Here is a 27,612-nt window from a genome sequence, read left to right on the forward strand (position 1 = left end):
TGTTACTTTTACTTCACTAGTTCACTCCAAATACCCGGTTCGCTCGGTTCGCTGCTCCTTTTCAAATTTCAAATCGTCAGTCACTTGACGCTCATTGGCTCTCCGATTGGTTGGGGCTGCTCCAGCTGACAACGAACAATCGAGCATCTAACGTCAACAGAACGCACCCCACGTGCACCTGATGTAAGATACCAGGTCTTGGCTAATTTTAGGCAAAAAATGTGGAAAGTGTCGAAGCATCTGCGATTCGGTGCCAGCAAAAGTTTGGCTTTTATCAGGAATTCAAACCCGACACGAAATTGCAGTGGCCTTTCCTCGCCGGAGATTGAAATTCCATTCTCGAATGGGTCTGTTTTACATAACTCGTATAATTTTGTACTATAAATTATAATTTTTACAGCCGCACTATAAAAATATCTACCGGAAAATTGGCCAGGTTCACAGATGGTTGTGCCGTTGCCCAAATGGGTGACACGGCCGTCATGGTCACCGCCGTCTCTAGGAACAAAGCTTCCCCAGCCAACTTCACCCCACTGACCGTGGACTACCGGCAAAAAGCAGCCGCCGCGGGAAGAATTCCCACAAATTTTCTCCGGAGAGAACTTGGGCCTTCCGAAAAAGAAATCCTCACTAGTCGACTGATTGACCGTTCTGTCCGGCCACTTTTTCCTGAAGGTTTTTCCCGAAAATGATTTTATGCGTGTTTTATTAAAACAAAAAATTATTCAAAATTTCTAGGGTATAATTTTGAAACGCAACTTATGTGCAACTTGCTGGCCGTCGACAGTGTCAACGACCCAGACATTGTCAGCATCAACGCTGCTTCGGCTGCTCTGAGTCTGTCCGATATTCCTTGGAATGGACCTGTGGGGGCTGTAAGGGTGGGCCTTGCTGGGACCGAAGTGCTCATCAACCCCACAAGAAGGGAGCTTGCAGACAGCAGTTTGAATTTGATTGTCAGTGCCACAAAGCAAAACTTGGTAGTCATGTTGGAAGCAGCAGCAGATAATGTTCTGATCACAGTGAGTGCCTTAGCAAATATAATAATTACTGGTTGTTACAGAAAAAAATAAAAGTCAATGATCATAATTTGTCAAATTAAATATGGTTAGCTTTCTTCAAATTATGAAAAGTCAATCTTCACCTAGCTTAAAAAATCCAATACTTTTATTTTATGCATTCTCTACAATTTTCACGCTTTGATTGACTATCATTGTGAATTATGCATTGTGTAACAGTGATAAATTATTTACATTACTTCTCAATTATTTTAATTAAAAATAATTTTCAATTCAATATTGATTTCAGGAATTTCAAAAAGCTGTGAGAGCAGGAGTGAAAGAAATTTACAACATAGTGCTTGGCATCCAAAGACTGACCAAGGTGTACGGAAAGATCAAAAGAAATTTAGAGCCTGCGACACCCGTTCCAAGTGAAATATGGGAGGCTGTGAGAAGCTTGAGTGAGATGCGTTTGAGGGAAATCCTCCGAGATAGTACACACGACAAGTTGTCCAGAGACGAGGCTGTTGCTCAGCTAAGAACTGATGTCATCGAGAAGGTGGTGGATGATAGTGCAAATTACAATTTTGCAGTGGACTCTTTTAACAAAGTTTTTAAAGAAACCTTCCGATCACTCATATTCGAGGAAAATACCAGGCAAGATGATGCGGAAGTGTCTTAATTTTTATCCATTATTTCATTTGTTTAATGAAATGAGAAAAGGATTAAAGAATATCACAATTTGTATTTAAAAGCATTAATTATAAGTGACTATTTTCATAGGTGCGATGGACGGAGTTTAACCCAGATTAGGCCAATTTCAACACAAGTTGATTTGTACAAACCTCTGCATGGCTCAGCACTGTTCCAACGAGGCCAAACTCAGGTTTTCTGCACAGTGGCCCTTGATTCACCAGATTCTGCCATGCGTCTCGACCCTGTTTCGATACTTACTAGGTAAATTTCATCAAAATATTTATAAAAAAAATCACTGTTTTTCTGACAATTAGTGGTGTGAAGGAGAAAAACTTTTTCCTACATTATGAGTTTCCACCATATGCAACAAAGGAAATTGGCAAATCAGGAGCAGCTGGGAGGAGAGAAATGGGCCACGGAGCTCTTGCTGAAAAGGGCCTACGACCAGTTGTGCCTAAAGATTTCCAGTTTACAATAAGACTGACTTCAGAAGTGCTTGAGTCAAATGGTTCGTCTTCAATGGCGTCTGTGTGTGGTGGCAGCATGGCCCTGATGGACGCAGGAGTGCCAATTTCCAGTGCAGCGGCCGGAGTGGCCATTGGACTGGTCACCCGCTACAAAGAAGGAGACACAAAGCACATGGAGGATTACAGAATTCTCACAGACATTCTTGTTTGTTGTATTTTTTATTTATTAGCAACTAGCTTATTCTTCATTAACAGGGAATCGAGGATTATTTGGGTGATATGGACTTCAAACTAGCTGGCACCAAAAAAGGTATCACTGCTCTGCAGGCAGATGTTAAGATTCCAGGATTGCCACTGAAAATTGTGATGGAGGCATTGCAACAGGGTGCAGAAGCAAAAAGTAGAATCATAGATATCATGGATGAGACTATTAAGAAACCAAGGTAAAAACTGGAAAATTATTATGAAATTTAAATTTTGACGCATCTCTGCAGAAAGCACAAGGACAACTGGCCAGTGTCGGAGAGGATAGAAGTTCCCCCTCACAAAAGATCAAAGTTTCTTGGCTTAGGTGGGTCCAATCTGAAGAAACTGACTGCAGAAACAGGAGTGCAAGTCAGCCAACTGGAAGACAATATCTTCCTCTTTTTTGGCCCCAACCAAAGTGCCTTAGACGAGGCCAAAGAGTTCATGGAGAAACAAACTGAAGCACCCAGGGAGCCAGAACTGGAATTTGGTGCCATTTACACTGCAAAGATTGTGGAGCTTCGAGAAATTGGTGTCATGGTAACGCTGTATCCTGGCATGATCCCAACTCTGTTGCACAATTCTCAGCTCGATCAGAGAAAAGTATAAATTATTAGAAAAAGGTGCTGAATTTTCTTATCACGAAAAAATTTTTAAGGTTTCTCATCCCACTGCGCTTGGTTTGGAGGAGGGCCAAGAAATCCAGGTCAAGTTTTTTGGAAGAGACCCTGTTTCTGGAATGATCAGATTATCAAGAAAAGTGTTGCAAGGACCAGCATCTGCAGCCATAAGAGATCTCAATAGGACTGGTAGCAAATAAGAGTGAATGTGCTATAGAAATCATGAAATGATTCAGTTGTACATATATTTTATGTAATGAAATATTTTTTAAGGCCTAAATTTAAAATAAATGTTTTTGTTGATATTCCCTTGAGCACAAACTGCTTAGCTTCACATCAGTTAAAATTTATGTTTTAGAAACATAACAAACTGAAAGCTGATGATCAAAAATGGTAGGTTAAAAATACAAGACGTATTAGTAGCCTAAAGAAATTTGAATATCATTATTTTTATTTTTTACATAATTGTATAAAATATTAGATAAGTTACTTCTCTCAAAATATTGCGTGCAGTGTGTAGTCCTTGGCGGCTCAAAATTAAAAGAGCACACCTTGCAATCAAAATAAAACAGACAATAATCTTTGTCACTTTTGTCTTTGTCAGTCAGTAAAAATAAGTAATCTAGATATTAATGTATGTGTAAACAAAAGATGATATTCTTTTGCAAAATGCAAAGATTTTATTTGCCTTCAATTTTAAAGCATTCTTTTTAGAAATAGCACATTTTAATTCCTTTAGCCGAGCCTGGATCTTTGTGCACTCGTCGGTGCTTTTTGCCTCTGGAGTGAATACACCACAGCACTAGTGCTGCCAAAAGTTTCTTCAAGGGGCCACCCATTCCAAATAAAAGTGATCATACTATTAAATTTTTTTCTTTCCAATTCTAATTTATTTTATTTATTTATTTTTCAAAAAAGTCAACATATAGCTGATGAGATCAACAATATTAGGTTAAAATTACAAGACGTATAAGCCATATGAATTTTTTATATCATAATTTTTATTTTTTACATAATTGTATACAATATACTTCTTTCAGATATACATAGTGGAGGCGTTGGTGGCCCAAAATTATAAGAATAAATTGCAATCAAAATAAAACTTAATAGACAATATCTTTTGTCAGTCAGTAAAAACAAAATCTAAATATATATAATGTAAACAAAAACAAAGAATGATATTTTCTAAAAATGCAAATATTGAATTTACCTTCCATTTCAAAAGCATTATTTTTGCAAATTACACAATATTTAATTCTTTAGTTATTGATTGATAAAAATAAAAGAAAAAAATGACACATTAAATTCAATTATTCTAATTTGCAGCATATCACGAAGGTGTGAAAAAGGACATTGTGTGTACTTGCCTTGTTGGTGCAACACACCAAAGACGCAATTTTTTGGGAAAAATTTTCGGCACCCACGTCTGCATTCCCATGGCAACTATCTAAATTTCTTTTTCTACGCATTTGTGATACATTGTGAATTTAGAATTTTACAGAATTTAATGTGTAATTCTTTTTTATAAATTTATACTCCTTCCAAAACGGAAAAAAATGTATATCGTAAATATTTAATTATTGAACTGAATATAGACAAAGTTTTGTTGTGCCAAATAAGGACATTCACAGCTAGTTTGCTTGAAGGTTAATTAAATTCCAATTGAAGTACAGATCATTGCAATTCAGAGTCCTTCACTTCTTAATTTCAGGACAAACTAACCAAATAACCAATATCAATTAACATCACAATTTTAGATCAGAGGTTTTGACAAAACCGCTAGTCAGAGTCACTCGAGTCTTCACTGCTGCTGTTCGTTCTGCGCCGGTACTCCCTTTTGTTTGGCTTCCTCTCACTTTTCTTGAACTTAATATCTGATGAGTTGGCGTGGGAACTGCTGCTGCTTCCGTTCAGTTCCACCCCACTGTCCTGCTGCAACTTTCCCCTGCTTGGGCACACAGCATCGTCACTCTCTGAGCTTGAGTCACTTTCACTGTCCGAGCCTTCTTTGGAAACTTTTTTCACCCTCTTTGGCAGCTCCTCCTCATCAGAACTCTCAACCACTCTATTTCTGCGTTTGGTCTTTGCCTTTTTGCTTTGACAAAAGCAACGTCTCTTGCCATTCACAGTACTGCCGGATGAAGTGGACGGACCAGCCACGGAATCAGGGTTAACAGTTCTGTTTGAAGAAGTCTGCACTGGGGGCGGAGAGACAGGAGTAGTTTGTGTTGAGGTAGTTTGTCGCTTGGCCTGATGATTGCGGCTTCGCATTAACATTTTGCGCTTTCGGGCGATCATTAGGGCAATTCTGTTGTTAGTTTCATCAAACTCGCCTGATTGTCAAGAGAAGCAAATTAGCAACAATATTTGTGAAGTAAAAAAAAGGACTTCGCCTAATTGTGACTTAAATAGAAAATAAATTGTATAATTAAGGAAAAGCCCGTTTTTTTTATGAATATCTCCCTTAGTGCCACTTAGTGCTAACCGCTAACTACTTTACTCAAACATTTGGGAATCTTCAAGCTATAGTTTCAGTTACCATTTCCATTGCCTCTTAGGATGGCACTCATCTGCCTCCTTCTAATTCTCCTTCGATATCCCATAAGATAGACATCATAGTCCTCTGAAAAATAAAATCTATTATGTTTAAAATTGTTTGAGTAATGCCTTTCAAAAATATGTCCCTCGCTTCGGAATTGGGATTTTTCTTATTTTAATATTTAAATCTTCTACTCTCATTATGCTGCATTAAAATTAAGAATTTGAACATAAAAATCCTACCATGAATGATAAAATAATTTAACAAGAGTCATCATCAATATTTTATTTTCTATTAAAATTTCATTTTTATTTTCAAGCTTTTTTGTGCATTAAGGCGAGTTATAGTTTGTTATAGTATTATAGTCATACCAGATGATGAAGCTGTGGACTCGATGTCAGAGGAAAGTTTCTCTCCATCCTCATCTGTGCTCCATCCTTCCACCTCTCGTTGTACTAGTGAATCAAAGAAAGCCATCATCCTGGGATCTTCTTCTGTGTTTTGCTGACTGTAGTCATGTGACATAAACTGAAAAATTTGCAGTAATTAAGTTTCCAGCAATTTAAATATGATTCAACCAAATTAAATTATGTGCATTGAAACCAAGTGAAAAAATGTTATAATAAAAAATGAATATGAAATTCATAGATGTAAATTATATTTCTGTTATTATCTTCTTCACGAAGAATTTCTTTCAAAATTACCTGTCCACTTTGAAGTACCAAAGTAATATATTCTTCATGTGTGTACATCTTCCTTGGTTTCTTTTTAATTTGCAGCAAAGGATCATCACAGTTTCCAGGAAATCTCATTGGACTCCAAAGCTGCCAGTAAAGAATAATAAATTAAGATAAATTTGAACACTATTTACATTGGGGGGGAGGACACACCTTTATAATTTTCTCAACACCTGAAGAGGCAACCATGTTGTAGGCAGAATTGTACCTGACTTGGTTCACAATGGACCTGTGACCACTCAACACATAGTGAGCTTTTTTCACAGATATACCTATAAAAGACAATTTAGAATTTAAAAATGCCCCAGAAGTAAAGTGAATGAAGCCTTGTACCTTCTTGATTTTCTAACTGGGGCACTTTCCACATGTATAAGTTGAAGTCGTCGGACCCCGAGAGAACATACTCATCGTTGGGTCCTGCAAAGCAACAGCTTTTCATGGTGCAAGAGTTGTAGTAGCCCGGATTGTCAAACTCGACAACCGCTTTTGATGAGTGGGTCGGGTACATGAGGGCCTCCCTGCGTCTGCGCAGGCCGAGGAGGTATGAGCCCTTCTGATTGAAGCGCACGCTCATGTAGCTCTCGTTTTGACTTTCTCCATAACAGATCAAGTGCCTAATTTGCAACTTTGGTTATGAGAAACAGGTCTAATTAAAGAAAGAGGTATGACAGACTCTTTGGGTTTCCGGACATCGTAGAGACAGAGTCCTTGTTTGGCGTTTGCTGTGGCCACCAGTCTTGGTTCCATGGGGTTGAACATCACCCCGTGATACGCCCCTGTACTTGTTGCCAGCACTAAGGGATCTGCAACAGTAATGAAAAACTTATCTCAATCCCTAGGGAGAAATTTACTTGTAATATTTTAATAAATAGTTAATACTGAAATTCAAATATAAAAACGAATGAGCTCTCAAAATTAATCAGGCTGACCCCATAATTATTTAAATAAATATTAGATCAAAAATTATAGAAGTCATACAAAATACAAGAATTCTTGGTAAATGATTTTAATTATTCAATTTTAATTTGTTAAAACCTTCTAAAAATTCCAAACTTCACAAATAAAGGATTTTTTAACAGTATATTATTATTTTGATTGATATCAGCACCATTTTATATTTTAAAATTTGGAATGGTATAATATGTATTAAACTGCATTTCTCGATCACCCTCATTAGTTTGTTTTACCATTATCACTTGGCTCTCTCCTAATGTCATAAATAAGTACTCGACCATCATCACTGGCACTGCAAAAAACATTGTCGTTGCCTGGCTCAAGAGAAATGCAGTAAACAGGCTTATCGTGCAGGTAGTAGCGAAGGGGGCTTCCTCTATAGAAAAATATCAAGGTGCTTAATTTGAGACTTCAATGCTTGTGAAAAGAATATTACGTGTTCAAGTCGTGGATGATGACAGTCTCGTCATTTCCAGCAGAGAAGATTTTGCTGTTGTCACTGTTCAGGGTGAGGCAGAAGATGTTGCTGCCGTGCTCAGCTCGCATGGCCATTGGATTTACAGGTACTGGACGGTCATCAATTATGTCATCAACCTTCCAAGCCAAAACTCTCCTGTCGTCTCCACCTAAAATAATAGTATGTAAAAATCTTTTTAAATCATATTAAAATATTTTGATTTTTTTGAAACAAAAATGGCTTTTGTATGATTTTAATTAAAATTTATGTAACAAAAGAACACAGAGGCCAATAGAGTGGAAACTTCTTCATTTGCGAAATAAATACTTCAAAGTTGAAGTCGAACCTGAAACGAGCAATTTGCCATCGGTTGAAAACTCGATAGCGTTGACGCAACCATAGTGCGAGTACAGGTCCTTTCGGTGCCAAACCTTAGCCGCGTCGATTTTGTTCCTCAGAAGCTTTCGGGCCATCAAATCGGGCTCGGCGGACAGCGATCGGCCAAACATAAATGTGGCCGTGTTGGCCTCTCCTCTATGGTACATCATGTTTAATGGCTCGACGCCTTTCGTCGTGTGATTCGTCTGCACCCTGCGTTCACATGGACCCTGATTTCAAGGATTCAAAAATTTTCGAGTGTCGAATTCGTAAAAATAATGTTAATTCGATAGAGAAAAGACGACAGTCGACAATCAAGAGAAAAATGCAGATTCTCAAAACCTCAAAAGCATTGCCTCAAAAGCAAGAAGTCTCAAAAGCTTTTCAGTTTTTCACTTTTCGTGACCACACCCCCCTCCCGTGGCGCGGTGGCGGCAATCGGGCCAATCGGCAATGACATAAACAAACATTAACAAACCCAAACCCACAGACTGAAAGCTTCCTCTCCGAGTGGAGCGCAACGATGACAAGCTGGACCACCAAATCCAAAAATTTGTCCACGAGGCCCTTGGGCAGATCTGCTCCAATCAAAAGTGCCAAAGCCTGCAGATAGAGAGCATGCGGAGGTAGCCGACAAGTCCAACAATTCCCAGTCTACTTCTGGAACAGGACGACTGCCTCGTCCCAATCAGTTTGCTCCGTTTTTCAAGGTTGGCGGTGAATTTTATTCCATTTCAGACGTAAAACATTTTTGTGTGACGTAAATTGTAACCCATTTTGCCATGTGATTGTTTGTTTTTTCTAGGCTAGCCTTACCTCCAATCAATTTGAAAAACTTCAATATCGCAGCACAACCTGGACTATATACACAATCATGAAGGCTGTGAATAATGCCATGTCTCAGGTGAATTTCGTCAAGGTATATTCCCCAATAATCAATGAATTATTTTGTTATCCGCTTTGCCTAAATGACTATAATCTCGGGCTAATTTTTTTTAAACCAACTGAATTTTGATATGCCATAAAATGAAAATAGTTTGTATATTTATACTGATCTCTCTCAGGAAAAGGCTGCTTCTCTTGCCTCAAACCTTAATAACCCGCTTGAGAACACTGTTGCTGATCTGCTGAAGAGTACGTGCCAAGACTCGCCAGGGGCTTGGGCAAAAAGCGGAAGCAAGCCTTTGATAATTTCTCCAAAATGGCTTTTAAGAAGTTTATTAAAGACACGCAACAAAGCCCAATGGACAGGCTTTCCAAAAAGCAAATCAGTGCTATGTGGGCCTCTATCCCAAAGGACAAACAGTTGCTTTGGGCTGATGAGGAGGAGGTTAAAAAGCAGTAAATGAACCTGGAAGTTTGTTCATACAGTGAGTTTCATTAGTGGAGACTGAATGCAAAAAGCAATATTTTTATTTAGTAGAATTTTACATTTTCACTCTGAACACAGAAAATAGATAAGACCACAGACTGTCTGGATAAGAAAATCCTGTAAAATGTATCTCATATAGTCTAACTGACTGCTGGAAAAGTATAAGCTACTTTTATGATGTTCCTGAACTGAAAAATATCCAAAATACAAAAATTTTTATAATATTTAAAGAAGAAAAAATGGCACATTAAATTCAATTATTCTAATTTAATTTGCAACATGTCACAAAGGTGCGGAAAAGGATATTTTGATAGGTACCGTGTGTACTTACTCGTCTTGTTGTTGCAACACGAGGAGACGATAGTTTTTTTCCCTGAAATTAGAGGACCTTAATTTTCTTTAAGTTCTCTGTATTTTTAAAAAGCCATACATTCCATTACCTAATTTTTTTCCCCCAAAAAAACTATCGTCTCATCTTTCGTTTGTTGCAACAACAAGACGAGTAAGTACACACGGCACCTATCAAAATTTCCTTTTCCGCACCTCTGTGTGTATTGCGGATTCAATTAGAATAATTGAATTTAATGTGTCATTTTTTCATTTTTTTTTTATATTTTAAATTTTTTTTTCCTAAATAGAACAAATTTATGTTGCAAATTAAAAAGTCCTTCTTGAACTTGTCTTGGGCGCTGCGCTCGTCAGGTGAAATGCTGGCAAAAGGTGTCTGCACTGCTAGACTATCAAAAGTTGGATTTGACTTCTTGTCCTAAATACCCACAATTTTAAATTTTTTTTTTTTTTAATAAAATAAAAGTATTTTTACCATGGGGACTGAATCACGACTCTGGTTTGTAATAAGTCTCAGCAGAGTAGATTCGACTACCGCCTTGTCCAGATGCTCGGTGTCCTGGGCAGGTAAAATGATGTCGAAAGGTGTCTTAGTCACTCGATCATTTAAGTCAATTTCCATTTCGGAGCCAGTTTCATCCTTAAAGAGATTTATGTAAAAGATTTTGGGTTAAACAACTAAGGGACTCATTTTAAATTAATATTAAAGGTTCAGTGGTTTCGGGTCAAATTATCAGCGAAAAGATTCTCTCAAAATTTCTTTCACGGTACGATTCACTCTCAGAGCTATATAATATATTCTGGGCCCTAAACTTGTTTCGCCTGAAGGCCCTGAAGTGTGTACAAAATATGTGCATATAATTTCTGAAGAAACGGGTTGCTAATTATTGGGCCACAATTGTAATTTTGATAATTCTTCATATATATTACATATATAATTTTATATATATTTTTTTTGATAATGTGACCCAAAAAGGATACAGAGACTCATTTAAAAGCTAGATATTTTTTGCTAACAATATTATTTTAATTCCTATTATGACTATACCTCGAGTTTGAATTTTCCTGCCAAAAATTCTTCAAGAATTCTTGCCACCCTTTCTTCGCACTTGTCGATGCAGCTATCAGGCTACCTGCAAGTCGATGGTCCAGCATCAGCAGACGGTGATGTAGAGGTTTGAATTGCGAAGATTCCATTTTCTCATCCGGATCCAAGATCAACTTGCTCGACTGGATTCCCATCAAAAATTTCCAAGAACACTCGAGTCTATGAAATTTTTAAGAACTTGTTTACTACAATGCTATTTATGATTTAATTGTTGCGAAGAACTTTTTTTCAAAATGAATTTAACGGAAAAACATAGGGCGGATGCAAATTAAGTCTGATGTCTTGTTTATAAACGGTGGGCGTTACCGTTTCGTTTTCGAATCGTGTCTCGTTCTGATAAGCAAATTTCTCAAAATACTTTGATTAATCGTCCCTAAACGAATAGAAATTACACAATATTTCATCGTTAGGCCTTTTAGAGGGTGAAACGTATGTTTCCTCATATATTTTTGAAGCATTAATTTTTTTAACTGTATATGTAGCAATGTAGCAGTCGCCGCCTGAGGCCTGAAGGCGCGCGCAGCTCCAATTAAATTACCACCTAAAATTGCCATGTGTACCATAGTCTTCTAGCAAGAAGGAAAATTCTATTTGTTAATTTTATTTTTTATGGTAATGTTATAGTACGCGCGACGTGTTTTTTCATAGGTTGGCAACACTTATGCTCCCATGTAAAAGTATCACGTCGCGCGCTCTATACTGGAGACCTGACCCTAAGCCACGGTTTCTTCGACAAAAACCTGACCCCTTCTCACTGTGGTGCTGGACTGATCTCAAGCGATGGTCGCACTGCTGTGCTTTCAATGGTCGAGGAAGTTAAGGTAATTTTGTTTATTTAATATCAGATGTAAAAGATTTTTGTACAAAGTCGCTCTTGCGCTCTCGCTGTGCTCTGTAGAGCACGAGCAGAACAAATATTTTTATGGTGGGCAAGAGCGGGCGGAGAAAAAAACGAGAGCCGCAGTTTTTTGTGAATATTAAGTTTGTGTATAATTAAGGGTGACATATTTCCTTGCTCCTCAGTCAGCTGCTGCCTCCTTTCAAATGAGTGACAAAGTTCTCAAGGCTGAGCACAAGCCTAAGGAAATAGATGACTATATACACAGTGACCAGCCTTCAATGGAAGGACCATATTAAAGAGGCAATTATGGAGGCCCTTTGCAAAGCTGACCCCAGGACATCCCAGAATTTCTTGGACAAAAACCTGACCCCTTCTCACTCTGGCTCTTCGCTGGACTGATTTCAAGCCATCCTCTTGTCTCAACGTTTGGAGGTTTTTAGAGGTAATTTTATTTTATTTTTACATCAGATATGTTACACATTTTTGTACTAACAATAAGTCGCTCTTGCGCTCTCGCTGTGCTCTGTAGAGCACGAGCAGAGTAAATATTTTTATGGCGGGCAAGAGCGGCCGAAGCAAAAAACAATTATTGTTTTTTTTTTTTTTTTTAGTGAATTATTGTGTGTTCATCATTAAGGTTAACTTGTTCCTTTAGGCTTCGCAGACAAAGTCAATGCTAAGCAAAACCCAAGATATTTCCAAGCCAAGGATGGAGCCTTATCAGAATTAAGTCTGCTCTAGTAAGCATCGAGACGAAGAACACCATAAGTCAAATGATTCAGGAAGTGCTCTCAACATTGGCAAGTGAACAAGCCCTCGAGGATTCCAGTGAAGTGATGTCTGTTGTGGTAATTACCTTAATTAAAATTTATTATCTAAAATTTTGATCAAATTTATTTAAATTTCCCATGTGATCAAAATCATCTGTGTCATGTTTAGGCTAGCATTGCCTCTAACAAATTGGAAATATGTTGAATAAATCACACAACCTGGAGTCCAAAATTATGGAGGCTGTTAATAATATCATGTCCCTGGTTAATTTGGACAATGTTTAATATCATTCTCAAATATATGCGCAAATGAAATTATTTTATCCTCTTTGCCTTAATGATTTAAAAGTTAATGCTCTTCGTTAAATTATTTTATGTTAATTAGCAGATGTCTGTCAATAATCCAATTGAACTTTGGCAGATTCAAAATACTGATACTGTATTTAATTAAAATTGATAATGTTTCTTTAACTGAAAAATGTCAAAAATACTAAAAAAAAGGAAACACTACCTGAGCATGGAGTTTGGTTCAAATTTTCATATGTTAAGAAGCTAAAATAAATAAAAATACCTGAATTTACATTTAATTACTTTTTATTGATAACCTAGCTTTCCAAATATTTTTTCTTCACATAAAAACCATACTTAATGTTCCGTAGCTGATGATTGGAAGAAGGGCACTGATGATGAGATGATACACCCTGAGCAGTGAACAGTACAGTGTGTCCCTGTGTCCTACAGAATAATAGTTAGTAGCAGTAACACCCTACAAGTTGCAACTGGGGGTTGCTGTCAAAGTCTTTGCCTCTATTAAATTTATCCAAACTGAAAATATTAATTTAACTCTAGATCAAATAAAAAAGGAAGGTATGATTTAATTTCAATATAAACCAAAAATAAAAAATCACTCTTACTTTGTTATTTATATATAAAACTATAATACTATCCAGTATGCGAAAAATTTCCGACGATTTTACCGCGCAGCACCGCCCGTTCTAGTTAATGGAATGTATGGCCTTTGAACAGAACTTAAATATAATTAAGGTCCTCTAAATGGCACATGGAAAAGCGTGGATGAAATTGTTCATCTTTTGTCAGAATCGTTTTTGCCTTTGTGACTCAACAATTTTTGTTAGCATTGTAAAAGAGCCAGTAGCAACTTGCAAACTATGTTTTTTAGAAAATCAAGACAAAGAGCACCTATTCAGGTGCCCAAAATTAAAAGAAGATTTAAACGCGATACCTGAACATTGGAGCAGGATAGAAAAAGAAGCCTATCTTTATTGGATAGCCAGAAAGAAGAATGACTATATATATATTAAACCTCACAACCTCGGCATAAGAAAAATTTTTTGTTAGCATTATATATTTGTAGCTCTGAAGATGGACGAATGTGCAAAATTGAGTTCTATAAATAACAGCAAATTCAATTAACAGACCAAGATTTCTCAAACAAGCTTGATACAAAAATCGAGATTAATTGCAGAACTTTAGTTTTCGTCACTTTTCTTGGGCCACGACATTTTATTACATAATGAATGTGGACTAGTTACTGCAACCTTGGGCTTCGATCAGCAGATATTAGGTGAATGCTGTTTTTCTCACAGATATGTTCAACATCCAACACATCCAAGAGAAATAAAAAAATAAGTTGGTGTGAAAACTTTGCAATTGACCAATTTTTCTGCGGAACCAAATTGAAATTTATTTTACATTCTTTGCTGCATCTATGGCCATATAATATCATCTTATAAATAAAATCCAGTGGCAAGTATTCCAGAAAAAAAATTATTAACTGGAAATCACTGCAGATTCTAAAAGCTGACATCTCCATAGTCTGCATTCCACTTTTGGTAATGCACCAGACTCAAGGGGGAGACGCTCTTCCTGATTCTTTTCAGCGACTCGGTAAAATCTTTAAGGATGATATTCCTCATGAACCTAGGATCCATGCATCTCACTTGATCTGGGTCTAATTCTGGAAAAAATTTATAAATTAATACAAGAGTGTAAAAGATTGATCATTTTTAACTACCTCTAATTGGCCCAAGGGCAGCATCTTTAGCTAAAGCTGTGAGGTCACTGCCAGAGTAACCCTCAGTGAGATGAGCAAGTTGTGCAAGGTCTTGTTCTGAAAGAGGAGAACCTTGCTTTGCTAAAAGCCTTCCTAGAAGAGCCATGCGAGTCTCTGGCCCAGGAAGAGTCACATAAACTCGTTTCGAAAATCTCCTGCAGAATCAAAATAAAATATTTTTAACTTGGTATACATTTTAAATTACGATTTTGAAATGATTTAAAATTAAAATAATTTTAATTTTGTACAATATTAGGGCAGAGGTGTAAACATTAATAGCAGAAACATAAACTTGGAATTTCTCCATTTCTTCCATTAAAAAATTTGGAGCATAAACCATGCATATGAGAAACATAAAATATTGTTTTTTAGAAACATAGTGGGCTGCGCTTGCAGATTGTTGCGATCCTATCCTTGCGCTCACGCTCGCAGTCATAAGAGCACTGTGGTTGAAAATTTTGCACTCGCATTCTGCGCTCTTTTTTAAAATTTTCCAAATTCAATACACACAAAAACAAAGATTCCATTTTCCACTTAGTATTTCAAGTTTGCGACTAGTGTCTTGAACTGAGCAGCACCAAATGTAAAAAAAAGTTTAAAAATTTATAAATAACAAATTAACTATTCATCTGGCAAAAAAGGAGAACATTCCAGGGACTTTCTTTATATAATTAAAAAATTCTTGCTGTGGCAGAGAAACGAATAGCGCAAAATGATAAAATTGCGCTTGCGATCACTGAGTCATAAAAAAAGCTGCCCTCTTGCCCAAAATTATGAGAAAATAACATAACATCATATTTTTGTAATTGTTTATCCCTCTCGGGACAGGCACCAGCGGTAGCAGATCAGCTGGGATAGAACCCAGGGCCTCTAAGTTACGGGGGGGGGGGGGGGGGGTGGGTCTCTTACCTCAGTGCCGCCTCGTCTAACTCTTGAGGTCTGTTGGTAGCAGCCATGACCAGAACTTTGTCCTCAGTGCTTGAGGGCAGTCCGTCAAATTCAACAAGGAACTCCGTTTTCAGCCTCCTACTTGCTTCATGTTCTCCCTCTCTACGTTCTGACAGCAACGAGTCAACTTCGTCCACAAAAATAATCGAGGGCTACAATGAAAAGTTTTGCAAACAAATGTCCAAAAAGATAGTTATTTAATGCTATGGCAGTGCTTAAAGGTGGTCTGATACAGATTTTCAAAGTGCTTGTGGGATCTGGCCCTTTCATAAAATTCATACCTGCAGCTCTCTGGCGACAGCAAAAAGGGCTCTGACCAATTTTTCCCCTTCACCAACAAACTTTGAGGTCAAACTGGCAGCGCTGATGCTGAAGAAGGTGGCGCTGCACTCGGCAGCCACGGCTCTGGCCAGCAGAGTCTTGCCGTTGCCCGGCGGTCCAAACAAAAGGAGGCCTCGGGCAGGGGCTCTGAGGCCTGTGAAGAGTTCAGGGCGCAGAGCAGGCAGCACCACCATTTCCTGCAGGGCCTGCTTGGCCGAATCTTGACCAGCAATGTCATCCCACTCGACAGGAGGCCCGCCCTCCAGAATTTCGTCTAGAATTAGTTGAGCCAATTTCGGGTCCACACCTTTCAGGGATGTTTTCCTGGCAGCCGCTACTCGACCCGAGGCACCACTGCCTCCACTTGGACGACGGCCGGGCGAATGTGATGGGCCCTAGAATAATTTTGGATTTTGATGAAAACTTTCATAAATCTGAATACAATATATATATTTTTTTTTTAATTTTAAAAATCTCAGCAAAAACATAACTGAATATTAATTAACTGGATATTAATAATAATATTATTAAAATTATTATACTATTTTTCAGACACAATTTTGAAATAATTTTGGGCCATCGGTGTGGCTAAATTTTTATCAAATTTTCTCAGCAGCTAAAGCCACTGTAAAAAAATTATGAACTTTTGAGCATTACCGAAAGTTGTCTTTTCATAGGGGGTGGTGTTGAGTAAGGCTTGTGCTTGGTAGGTGCATTGTTTGTGCCAGCACCGTTGGTGTAGACGGGTTGACGAGATCCCAGATTGCGAGGCAGCGTGTTGCTTCTTGCAGCCATGCCTGGAATGTTTTTGCGCCCGGCCGCGTTCACCCTTCTTCCAGAAGCTGTTTGAGACGCACATAATTAGTACCAGAGTCCAACTCCAACACAGTTTATCACCTTCAGACATGCTTGTCTAGTGTTATTTTTAAATAACAAATTAGTTTAGAGTAAGAGCAATCTACTTTTTTAGTTACAAGTTTAAGAAGGAAAAAATAATGTTAGATGCAGAAGATCACCATAGTTGTAGCATTTTAAAAGATTAAACAGCAGGCATTGGGGTGGTGAGGACAGCAGACTCTCTCAAGGGTCCCTGTAAACTATATTATATTCTCCCAAAACTAGTGAATCAGAAATAATTATGTCATCAAGCATCTAAATAAATCAACTAGTTTGTGCAATAGTAGGGAATGAATAGAATAAAAAAAAATTATAGAGTATTTGTAAAAAAAAAAGCTATGAAAAATTAAGTGGGTAATATATTGCCATGTTTGCTAAAAATAGGGCTTGGAAACTATTCAATATGAAAATCTGCGTTATTGCGTGACAATGGTCTAACTTCCGCAAAAAAAGGGAGGCTGCTCACTATTTTTTATAGTTGAATGTCTATTTCCTCTGGGCACCCACACCCATGCAGAGTTCACGAGACCAACACTCACCAATTCAGCAAATTGCAATCCCTTGCTTGATAGCAAAACTAGAATTTAATCGTAAATGACAGAGGAAAAAGAGCAAGAGTTGTTGAGAGAGAACAGATTCGCCAACATGAAAGGGGGTTTTCTCAGTTAAGGTGCAATGCTCTGCCACACGAATGAACGACACACACCAGCACCAGCTCAACAAAATGTATACTGTGCAAACCAAAAGGTTAGTTACAGAAGCGCCAAGTGAAGAAGCCCATTGTAGATGCTGTGATAAATGAGAGTGTTGGTACTTGAGATTAATAGACAAGGGTTCATTAATTCATAAAGACGTCTTTTGTATGCATGCAGCAGAAAATCTGTCTATTTTTTTTTCAAGTAAATAAAATTCATATAATTTTTGAAAAAATTATTTACTGGCTTTGTGATTAAAGCACTTAAAGAAGTATTTAATTTTTTCCGCGTAAAATTTAAAAAAAAGTGAAACATTTTATTTTCATTCAATATTTTATGCTTCAACCCTTGCATATTTCTGTACTCAAATGTGGACTGCAACATGAAGAGGATAATACCTTCGGCAGGGGAACTGGGTTGCGACTTCAGGGGGGTGGGTCTGGCAGGAGGGGTGCGAGGTGACCTGGGCTCGGCTGCAATGCGGGTTGTTCCTGCAACCAGCAGCTGCTGAGGGGCCGAGGGCCTGCGAGGGAAAGAGGTGGGCCTTTTGAGGGGCTGCTTTCTTGAAGCAACAGCTTCCGGGTCGTCAGTCACAGCCAAGTGACCCAGCATAACTATTTGCTCTAAAAACAAAACAGTGCATGAGGAAGGGCGAGTGACTGGAGGAACCTAAATTGAGGCATCTCAAGATGTGAAGGACGCAGGCCGCTAAAAACCAGAGGGCTTTGGTCAAGGGGGCAATCACACTTTTCAGCTCACCGAGAAAGTCAAGGCGGTCTTTCGCCATCTCCAAGTTGGTCTTCATTTTGCTCTGCAGTCTCTGGGCGCGTTCCCAAACCTCGCCTTTGCCGGAACACTCGATCGCGATTCCTTTTTCCAGCTCGGCGATTCCTTTCTTGTAAAGCTCAACGGCCATTTCTTTCTGACCTAGAACAAAAATCAATAGCATTTTTTGAAAGTTCTGTTCAAAAATTTGAACGTTTGAAACAATTTATAATTTTATTATAAATTTTCAAAAATTATGTTTTTTTGTTCTAAATAAGAAGTATTGTGATAAAATAAACTGGAAGAATTTATTTAATAATAAATTTTCAGTCTAGGCTTCAATTTAGTAGGTCAATACATAAATTAAGATCATGAAGCAAATGTCGATAAATTTTTTTTCTTAAAAAATCCAAAATTTCATTATTTCGCAGATTTAGAAGGTTGCAGTCGCAAAGATCAAGAATCATATAAGATCTTAAATTTAAAAATAAACTGCACAACTGTTCAAATCAAATCATAATCAATGATTATTGACGATGATTTGCGTACCTTGAAGTAGAGTGGATTGAAATTAACATGTTAATTTGTGTAAGAAATTATGAACCAATTCAAACAACAAAATAATTTAAAGCAATTATAATTTATAATGCTATAATTCTCTGCGTCGTTCAGTCAAAAGTAGGTAATTGTGATCTTCCAAATTAGGTACAGCAGATGACAACAAATGCTGACCTCCGTCGTGTTTGCACTTTTCAGTCGCGCTCTGCAGCGCTCTGTGTGCACAAAACGGTGTGAGTGAGCTGAGCCTTCGGAGAGATCTCGAATGTCAGTGCAATTTGCGTTAATGAAAAAAAAAACTTTGCAAACACCAGTGTGATCGGCATTGTTTTCGTTCACACCGGTTCGAGGTAATAATTGAAAGTGGAGATTGCAACCACAGCTCTTTTACTTGATTTAAACCGCAGGGGGTATATCTGCTTTTGATTATAGTCTGATCAAATTACTTTTGTTTCTCATTTCAGCTGTTTATATCCGACATAAGCTTAAAACGCTTGGAACTAACAGATTGATCAGCATCAGAAATCCTGTGAAATAAATTAATCCTAAAATATTTCAATAAAGATATGTCAATAAACTTTCTTTGCAACTAAAGACCATTGTATTATTTTTAATCTGCATAGTTATTTTACTATTCTAAAGTTCAAGTGATTTATTTGCTCATTCTCTAGAAAAATTTAAAATTGATTAAATATGAAAAATTTAATTTAATTGTTTGAATTCCAGAATATTTTTTTAATTTAATGAATGCTACTATTTGAATACCAATTTAATAAAAATGTGAATTTAAGAAGAAAATACTTGGTGATGAAAGAGGATAATTAAATATTACTTAAAACTTACATCAGAAATGTAAGCAAATTATTGGAGAGATGGATAGTACGAACTTATTGTTAGATTAACTCTCCTCATGGCAATCATAAAACTTGATACAGACATGCAGGGGCGATTATTGTTCTTTTATTTACCCACCCCATCTATGATTTCAACTTTTCTGCGGTGGAACAAACAGCTCGGGTGCCGCGTGCTCGCGTGTTTCTGCACGATGGCTTGGATTACGAAGTCAAAAATCAATACAGCATTATATTATCGGCAGGCAGATGAAGTTTCTTGTTTCTACCCCGATCCACGCACCATAAAACAACGATGGTGCAAATGCGAGGCTATTTCCACCTTGCCCGGTAATTGAGCGCGAGTCATGCAAATTGAGATGAGGATAAATAAATTTGAGCGCCCAATGCAAGAAGTTTCAAGGACCGCAACGCGTGGGCCGCGAAAAGGAGGCCACGCGTCTCCGATCAGTTTCATTAAACATGAACTTGCGACTTCCACGACGTGGTTGCAAGTGTGCATGCAACTTTCATTTCATCTTTTAAAAATACGATTGAAAGGAAAGATTATAATTATTTTTTGAATAAGAAACATTACTTATTTTGTTTTGATGATTAATTTGCCAAAATCTATTATTATAGTTTCTTCCAACCCAATGATCTTTGAATTCTGAAATTAAAGACAGTAAAAAATTTTCATATTGATCATTAAAATCAATTAGTTAAAGAGTATCAAGATTATTGAAATTGAAACTATATTTAATTCTTTTTATCAAATACCGAAAATCTTTCATTCGCTCTCCTCTGCATTGTTTGAAATTATTCACAAGTACAAACATTTGTCGCTTTTGAACCGCAAGAAAGTTTTATATCCTTGTCACTTGAAAATCAATAAAGGGTCCTTTAGAAGGCAGTACTGACACGGCTGGAGTCACAGCGAGCGGCCAGGAGACTGTCAATATTTAAATGGGCATGAAGACACCCGTCCCTTATGGCGGGCGGCTGTGCTCCCTGCATAAACGGTGTTGCAATGCAATGTAGGTCAGACCCAAAATACTCAAGGGTGGATAGGGTGCCCCATTACCGTGTACAGTCACGCATATGAAAAAAGTTGAGTTAGAATCAAGGAAAAAATCCAGCTAAAACAAACTCCGATTTGAAATAGAGAAAATATAAAAAGTTTTTTCAAAGCAATGTGCGTGTTTTGATCTGGATTTGTGGTTTTATAAATCACTTTATCTCTTCAAATTTTTTAATGATTTTTTTTAATTTTGATGTAAATTGTAATTAGTGGAGAATAAATGACAATTTCAAGTAATAAAAATTGTAAAAAATTATTTATAAAATTTAAAAAGCATTAAATTTTTGAAGGTAGAGAATTATTTTAAAACTTGAAGAATTTTATTGCAAAGTTTTTTGTCAGAGCTAAAATAATTGTTCCTCGTACGAAAAACGCTGGTCAGATTGTTTCCTAATTCTTCTCTCCGTGGGTTTCCTTTCCTTGTACCCTGCTAACAAATTGCTTCATCCCTCTGCTGAAGAGACTCCATACTGTCCCAATTAGCAATTGCTCTGGTACGCATTTATTTTTCTCAGCCATTTGCGCTGCTGCAGTAATCCACTTAGCCGATTGAGTTACGACCAGCGTGAAAACCCCTCGGTTAGCCTTTTAGTCTGGCAGGGCTGACAAACAGGAAGGACGGGAAACAACTCGTGGAACGCGTCCAAAAATCCCTAATGGGTTGCGAAAAATAATTACTCAGACTTGGCGCTTGACGCGGACAGATTTGCAACCCTTGCGAAATTCTCTTCCCTTGTCTCTTATGGAATTTTATTCTCTGGACACCCTCATTAGCTTAATAATCCAGTTGGAGATCTGATAAAATAAATATAATTTATAGCCGGTTGGTTTCATCGATTCGGCTGCTCAAGAGGGAAAAAGTTTGCCGAGCAAAGTTCAAAGCAAACAAAGTTTCAATGGCACATCTGCATGAAAGCCGCCGATATTGATGATGCCCATACAATAAAAAGCATGATGCAGGCCAAGGTTTTATACCAAACTGACTTTGCTTGCTCATTTCATGCAGTTCACTTTCATTAAAAACTTTTGTAGAAATCATATTGAACATAAACTAGGAAAAACATAAACAATAAGTAATCAACTATAAAACCAGTTTGAGGATTTTAGATTTATCTAAATTATTTAACAAAAACTACTTGTTGATTTTGTATAATTTTAAATGGAATGTCTCTTTTCCTTATATTTGTAAAGATCCATAAAAATGGTTTGAATTGTGTGAAAAACTGTATTTTTTTTAAGCATTTTAACATTAATTTTTCAACTTCATATATCATGATATTTTTTTTAATAGTTGAGCACAAGTCACGCCGCCAGACCCATCAGTCAGCCGGACTTTTTTTCAGGTCGGGGTAAATGGGTCGTCGTCCTTGCCCTCGGCACGCAACCCCCGGCCAAGGGTGGTCGGCCGCGACTGGCTATTCTCAGAACGGCCTGTCTGCATTCCGGCGATTAAAAGTCTATTATTCGCATGCCTGTCTGTCGGCGCAACAAAAGAATGAAAGGTGCATGGAGACCGCGCGGTATGCCGACGGACGACCCGTGTGCAACAGCAAGCAATTGCGCCTCATTGCACCAGGGGGTTGAAAAGAGCAACATGGGTGGAGAAAGAAAGAAGTCACTTGGGCAATAAAATCCGCGGCACTGGCGCAATGAGCAAAAGATCAGCGCATCTGCGACCAGCAGCATTTTGTTGCCAAGGCGATTGTCAACCAGAAATTTAGTTGAAATTCATAATATTTGCAATAGAAAACGTTTAATGAGCATTATTAAAAATTTAGATACTTTCTTTTCGTCTCCATTAGTATTGTAGAAAATTTGGAAGGTGTTTCAAATTCAAACTTGTTTCCACACTCCTCTTGCTTATCTGTATGCAGTATTTTTTTATAAATAAAAAAGTGCCAAACTGAACTTTTAAAATTACAATTTTCCCTTTCTTGTATGCAAATAAAAATTTAAAAAAATATTATCATTCACATAACAATGTATTAAATTTTTTTTAAATTTTATTACAATCAGATTTATTACTAGTTTAAGAAACAAGCGCTAAAGCGCTTGCGTTAAACGCAAGCATTTTCGGAATGTTGTTGTGGGAATCCATTTTTAATTTTACTTTTTAATTTTAAATTTCAATTAAATCGGAGAAAAAGAAAAAAAATAAGGTTTAAAACGAGAAAAACGAGAAAAAAGGTAAAAATCAGCGTAAAGAATCAATTTGGAACACTCTATAGGCAATAAGTTGAATGGTGGAAGGTCAGGGAACGCGCGGGAAACCCGCGCGAGTCGAATCGGCCCGAAAGTTTCGAAATCGGCCAGAGTTTAGGCCGCCGAACCCTCTGTAGTAGTTAACGAAGCGTCGGCTTGGTGCAAAAAGGGCGGGAAACTACGGGGGGTAGTCGTCTCCAACGTAATCAAAACCCCCTCAAAGTTGGCATTGGAACACCCTACACAGGCGCCACAACCCGCGGGAACCTTCAAACCGCGCGGGAAACCCTCGGGAGAAAGTTATCTAGAATGTAATCAAAAAATCTCAGAGTCAGCATTGGAACACCCTGTAGTGGGCAGTCAACCCGGGGGCCTTGGGGAACCCGCGTGGACCCCTTGGTATGTAAACGCCTTGAAAACTTTCAAAAGATTTCAAAGTTTACTTTGGAACACCCTATACCGGGCAATTGCCCCTTATCGACTTGATTACCCATCGTAAGATCCGTGGTTTCAACGTACCCGCGAGCCCCGCATAAAATTCCCAAAGTTCATTTTGGAACACCCTGTACTGGATAATTACCCCTTATTTACTTGCACACCCTCGTGGTACCCTTATAAAAATGTCTCCTTCAAAGTAATTAAAAATCCTCAAAGTCAGCATTGGAACACCCTAGACCGGGCAATTAACCCTCCTTGACTTGCTTACCCATCGTAAGATCCTTGGTTTGAACGTACTTGCGAGCCCCACATAAAATTATCAAAGTTCATTTTGGAACACCCTGTACTGTTTAATTAGCCCTTATTTACTTGGACACCCTCGTGGAACCCTTAAGAAAATGTCTCCCTCAAAGTAATGAAAAATCCTCAAAGTCAGCATTGGAACACCGTAACGCTGTCAGCCCTTCCGCGTGAACTTGCGAAACGCGCGTGGAACCCTCGTGGTTGTATATCGCTTTGAAGTTTTTAAATTTTGTTATAGTTTGCTTTGAAACACCCTATACTGGATAACTATCCCTTATTTTCTTGCAGAAGCCGCGTGAATCCGTGGAGCACAATTTATTTGAAACCTCTCAAAAAGATTTTGAGGCCCATTTTGGAGCACCCTGTACCGTGTAATTATCCCTTATTAGCTTGGAAAACGCACGTGAAATCCTCGGTTGTAATTTATTTGAAACGCCTCCAAGAAATTTAAAAGTTTGTTTTGGAACACCCTATACTGGGCAACCTACCCTCACGAACCTTGAAACCCCACGCAAGCCCCTCGATGTTAATGTACTTGAAAGCCTTTATAAATTTAGATGATATGCTTTGGAGCACCCTGTACTGGGCAATTGACCCCTTAGCACTTGCAAAACCGGCAAGAAAGTGTTGGGCATCATATTTTTTTTGCCCATAAAAAATTTCCCATTTGAACTTTGGAACACCCTACAATGGGTCATAATCCTTAATTTACATATGTAATGCCCACGAATTGTACATCGTAATTTATTTGAAAATTTTTTTTTTTTAAATTTTAATAGTTAGCCTTGGAGCACCCTGTAGCAGCATCCTAGCGCGTGTGATTTTAACCCGCGGGAAACACGCGCGCGTCTTTGCCGCGACCGCGGGAAAGACGTCCGTGCCATATGGAATGAAAGTAGTAAAAAATTCCCAAATTTAATTTTGGATCACCCCTTGGTGGTTAGAAAAGGCGCGTGCAATTGTGTTACACGCGGGAATAAATTTTTTGCATATTTTTTTTCAATTTAAATGCAAATCACTAGAAATGTGCTTTGAAAATTTTGTAACATAAAATTAACACGGGCGCATTGGTGAAAGCAGCGGAAAGTTCACCGTGTCAATTTTTTTTTAAATTCTTCTGATTCTTACTCTTTATGTATTTTACAACCGCAATCGACCTTAATTGGCCGCGGGTTATGAATTTCGGCTCGGGGGCCACTGGGAGGCCGCCTTGGGCCCGCGGCGATCATTACGTCTCGTCTGAAGCAAAAGCGCGTGTTAAATCCCATAAGGAAAAAATTGTGCCGAATAATCGGCAATTCGGCCGCGGCGGGCTTGGGAGCCCCCTAGAAAAATCGGCCCAAAAATCAGCTTCATTTTGCTTTTTAAAAATTGAAAATCCGTCATGTAGAACGGCCGCGGCGGCCTCGCGCGTTTGCTTTTTCCCCCCATAAGAATAACACAGGCCGCGAGTTAGCGAAGCGACGGACGAAACTCGGAGGCGCCGCGTGTTAATAAAATTCGCCGGAACCCCGCGATCTATGCTTATTCCATCGGCGGCCGGCCGAATTTGGCCGCGGGTGACGAATTTCGGCCGTGGGACCGCCGGTGGGCCGCCGTGGGCCCGCCTCGAGCGACCCGATTCGCGTCGAGCGAAATCGCATGCTAAATGCCATAAGAAAATAATTTTGCCGAAAAATCGGCAATTCGGCCGCGGCGGGGCCGGGCGACCCCTGGAAAAATCGGCCCAAAAATTAGCTTCATTTTGGTGTGCGAAAAACGAAAATCGGACCACGGGAACGGCCGCCGGCGTCTGCTTGTCCGTTCTCCCATAAGATAATCATTGGAAGGTGGTTTTTCAGAAATTTCAAAACTAAACGCCGCATTCGCTATGGGAATGCGACCCAGGGTCCTATGGTGATTCGGACGCGTCTCGCAAAGGCGCACAATTCCTGTTTTGCACTTTTTTCGATTTTTGACTTTTCGCAATGTAATTTCTCGAAAAAACCGGTTTTTTCACCCTTCGGGGTGCCGGTAAACCTGGGGAAAAAATCGCAAGGGTCGGTTCTACCCGGGAAAATGTAGGGCGCGTCAGGGTGCACCTGGGATTCGATCGGCTGTTCATGTCGATTTTTTTATGTCAGCCGTTTTCGCACTTGAATGCGGAAAAAATGCGATTTTTTGCGATTTTTCAGATTGACCCTGAATTTAAGGTGGGAAGGAGTGCCCCGAGCGAAAAACGGGTGACGACGTCAAATTAGCAAATTTAACGGAGAATCCAACCGTGCTAGCGGCAAATTCCTCGCTCGGGTAGGTACCGAGCAATAAAGCGCGAAAGACAAAAAGACGTGTTTGGGCCGCGCGGGCCCGGCGGGGCCTCGATCAAAAATCGGGCGAATACGGGTGGTCGAAATGGGGTTCCCTACCGGGTGATGCGGCGCTGCGCGGCAAAACAGTCGAGAAAGAAAAGTGCGACTTGGTATTATAGGGTTAGAATTTATTTCATAATTTTACCCCTCCCCCATTACCCCTTGACAATCAGTTATTGAGTCACCCTAGAAAAATGACTGCGATTGCTTGTGACAGATAAGGCTCACGCAAAGATTAGAGTTTTTCAAGACTAAAGCGGACTAAAGTTTAATACTGTTGGACACTATTAACACTTTATTATAAGCAACGAAAAGTATAAAATTTGATTTTGTTTTATTTATTTTTGCAGAATATTGCCAGTCATTTGAGATTTATCTGTCTCGGTGTGAAATGAATTGTTTTTATCCTTGAAATTTAAATTCTATTTCATTGTTCAATAGCCATTTTAAAATTTTTTAAAGTAAATGCCTGTAACTCAGAAAAAATGGTAAATACACAATTTCGAATTTTTTATTTAATCCTTTTGCGCAGAAATTCAAATTTTTATCGATCATCATTTGAAATTTGGGAGAAAAAATTTAATAAAAAAAGAGACGCAACATTTAGCAAACTAGTGACAGATTTAAAATTTAAATTAATTTAAATCTTTGTAGACTATATTTAATTCTAGGTGGAATAAAAGTGATTATAAAACTGGAAAGGTATTAATTCTGAGAACTCTTTTTTCCAAAATTGTCAGTATTTTTTTTTTTAATTTGAAAATTTTCATGTCGGTATGTAAGCGCAGTTGACGTCAAGCACCTCAAATCATGGCAATTTATGAATATAGATTTTATTCAAATAAGGCAAGAGCAGTGAATGAGTCATCAGAGTGAATTACCTTCGTTCTCCTCGTCGAACTTGAGCGCCTTGGAGATGTACTCAAAGGCCCGGCGGTGGTGGTGCTTCTGCTTGGCCAGCAGGGGGTCGCCAGGCCCTGGGCCCGAGGGCTGCTTGGGCAGCGACATGGCTGGGTACTCTTCAGGACTGTCGTCGTCCTGGTGGTCCCGAGGGATCACAACCTCGACCGGGGAGCCAGCGCGCGGCCTGTACACTATTCGCGAGGTGGATGAGTAGAGGTAGCCGAAGATGACGTACAACTGGTAGATGAGTGTCCGGAGGATGTTAAACAAAATAATAACGGGGAAAGAAACAAAATACAAGTTCTTTTTGTGGACCGAATCAGCAGGGTCCGAGCCGCGGGTCGCTTTCTCTTGGTCGTTCTTTTTTGACTTCTTGTTCGGTCGCGGACTGTTTTTGTTGTTGCGGTTCATGCGGTCGCCATCGCTCTGCACATGTGAAAGGTGAGTTATTAAGCGCTGGACGGTGTCCGGCATCGAAGACACTTACAAGTCGTGTGCGACTGCCTCATTTTTGCGCTGTTTACTTATCAAAATTTGAGCGAGAAACACCAACACCACTCTTGGTAGCGAGGACCAAGGGCGAGGACTGTCTGTGTTTGTGTGCGAGGGAAGGGAATGGGATGGGAAATGGGATGATTTCGGTTTCTGTTAAAATGGTTGTTTTTTATAAAAAATATCGGTTATTTAGTTTTATAACAACATACAATTTAGATGA

The 27,612-nt window shown here is 38.6% G+C and overlaps 3 protein-coding genes and 1 long non-coding RNA gene across 12 annotated transcripts; 2 read left to right on the forward strand and 2 right to left on the reverse strand.

Annotated features, from left to right (window-relative positions):
* Positions 1-110: 110 nt before the first annotated feature.
* Positions 111-3,321, forward strand: LOC132196486 (polyribonucleotide nucleotidyltransferase 1, mitochondrial-like). Its single transcript, XM_059619178.1, has 9 exons — positions 111-347; positions 401-675; positions 739-1,022; positions 1,309-1,658; positions 1,785-1,958; positions 2,012-2,369; positions 2,420-2,607; positions 2,659-3,013; positions 3,069-3,321. The coding sequence occupies exons 1-9, from the start codon at positions 220-222 to the stop codon at positions 3,228-3,230; spliced, it is 2,274 nt and encodes a 757-aa protein (XP_059475161.1). The 5' UTR covers positions 111-219; the 3' UTR covers positions 3,231-3,321.
* Positions 3,322-4,024: 703 nt separating this feature from the next.
* Positions 4,025-8,521, reverse strand: LOC132196489 (DDB1- and CUL4-associated factor 5). The gene is made up of 10 exons (XM_059619188.1): positions 8,064-8,521; positions 7,697-7,886; positions 7,494-7,636; positions 6,980-7,109; positions 6,640-6,920; positions 6,460-6,578; positions 6,274-6,393; positions 5,941-6,097; positions 5,570-5,653; positions 4,025-5,363 (listed from the first exon to the last, which is right to left on the reverse strand). The coding sequence occupies exons 1-10, from the start codon at positions 8,263-8,265 to the stop codon at positions 4,810-4,812; spliced, it is 1,980 nt and encodes a 659-aa protein (XP_059475171.1). The 5' UTR covers positions 8,266-8,521; the 3' UTR covers positions 4,025-4,809.
* A 9-nt stretch (positions 8,522-8,530) lies between these two features.
* On the forward strand, positions 8,531-13,116 carry LOC132196493 (uncharacterized). 6 transcript variants are annotated; one of them, XR_009441771.1, is made up of 6 exons: positions 8,531-8,835; positions 8,901-9,014; positions 9,160-10,990; positions 11,572-11,744; positions 11,947-12,206; positions 12,420-13,116. It is a non-coding gene; the product is annotated as an uncharacterized LOC132196493 (long non-coding RNA). The 6 variants fall into 6 exon arrangements; XR_009441769.1 differs by having other exon boundaries at positions 8,531-8,805; positions 9,160-11,352; positions 11,548-11,744; XR_009441768.1 differs by having other exon boundaries at positions 8,531-8,805; positions 9,160-11,352.
* Positions 13,117-13,121: 5 nt separating this feature from the next.
* LOC132196488 (spastin) lies at positions 13,122-27,544 on the reverse strand. 4 transcript variants are annotated; one of them, XM_059619184.1, is made up of 9 exons: positions 27,385-27,544; positions 26,876-27,323; positions 18,229-18,396; positions 17,868-18,092; positions 16,535-16,719; positions 15,838-16,272; positions 15,518-15,708; positions 14,570-14,763; positions 13,123-14,512 (listed from the first exon to the last, which is right to left on the reverse strand). In XM_059619184.1, the coding sequence occupies exons 2-9, from the start codon at positions 27,306-27,308 to the stop codon at positions 14,349-14,351; spliced, it is 1,995 nt and encodes a 664-aa protein (XP_059475167.1). In that variant the 5' UTR covers positions 27,309-27,323; positions 27,385-27,544; the 3' UTR covers positions 13,123-14,348. The 4 variants fall into 4 exon arrangements, with proteins under 4 accessions (XP_059475166.1, XP_059475168.1, XP_059475167.1 ...); XM_059619187.1 differs by lacking the exon at positions 27,385-27,544 and having other exon boundaries at positions 26,876-27,134; positions 27,196-27,330; XM_059619183.1 differs by having other exon boundaries at positions 13,122-14,512; positions 26,876-27,517.
* Between the last annotated feature and the right edge of the window lie 68 nt (positions 27,545-27,612).

This window comes from Neocloeon triangulifer, unplaced genomic scaffold (genome assembly GCF_031216515.1).
Source record: "Neocloeon triangulifer isolate White Clay Creek 2 clone unplaced genomic scaffold, ASM3121651v1 ptg000012l, whole genome shotgun sequence".
Lineage (NCBI taxonomy): Eukaryota > Metazoa > Arthropoda > Insecta > Ephemeroptera > Baetidae > Neocloeon > Neocloeon triangulifer.

Bases quoted from the DNA above. Each gene is read 5' to 3' on its own strand.
- LOC132196486 (XM_059619178.1), top strand. From the start codon at position 220: ATGTGGAAAGTGTCGAAGCATCTGCGATTCGGTGCCAGCAAAAGTTTG. The intron at 676-738 runs GTTTTTCCCGAA...CAAAATTTCTAG, and splicing joins CCGGCCACTTTTTCCTGAAG to GGTATAATTTTGAAACGCAA. The intron at 1,023-1,308 runs GTGAGTGCCTTA...TATTGATTTCAG, and splicing joins CAGATAATGTTCTGATCACA to GAATTTCAAAAAGCTGTGAG.
- LOC132196489 (XM_059619188.1), bottom strand. From the start codon at position 8,265: ATGATGTACCATAGAGGAGAGGCCAACACGGCCACATTTATGTTTGGC. The intron at 7,637-7,696 runs GTAATATTCTTT...ATTTTTCTATAG, and splicing joins ATCATCCACGACTTGAACAC to AGGAAGCCCCCTTCGCTACT. The intron at 6,579-6,639 runs GTACAAGGCTTC...TGTCTTTTATAG, and splicing joins CCAGTTAGAAAATCAAGAAG to GTATATCTGTGAAAAAAGCT.
- LOC132196488 (XM_059619183.1), bottom strand. From the start codon at position 27,371: ATGCCGGACACCGTCCAGCGCTTAATAACTCACCTTTCACATGTGCAG. The intron at 18,093-18,228 runs GTGAGCTGAAAA...TTTTGTTTTTAG, and splicing joins AGACCGCCTTGACTTTCTCG to AGCAAATAGTTATGCTGGGT. The intron at 16,273-16,534 runs GTAATGCTCAAA...AAATTATTCTAG, and splicing joins CTATGAAAAGACAACTTTCG to GGCCCATCACATTCGCCCGG.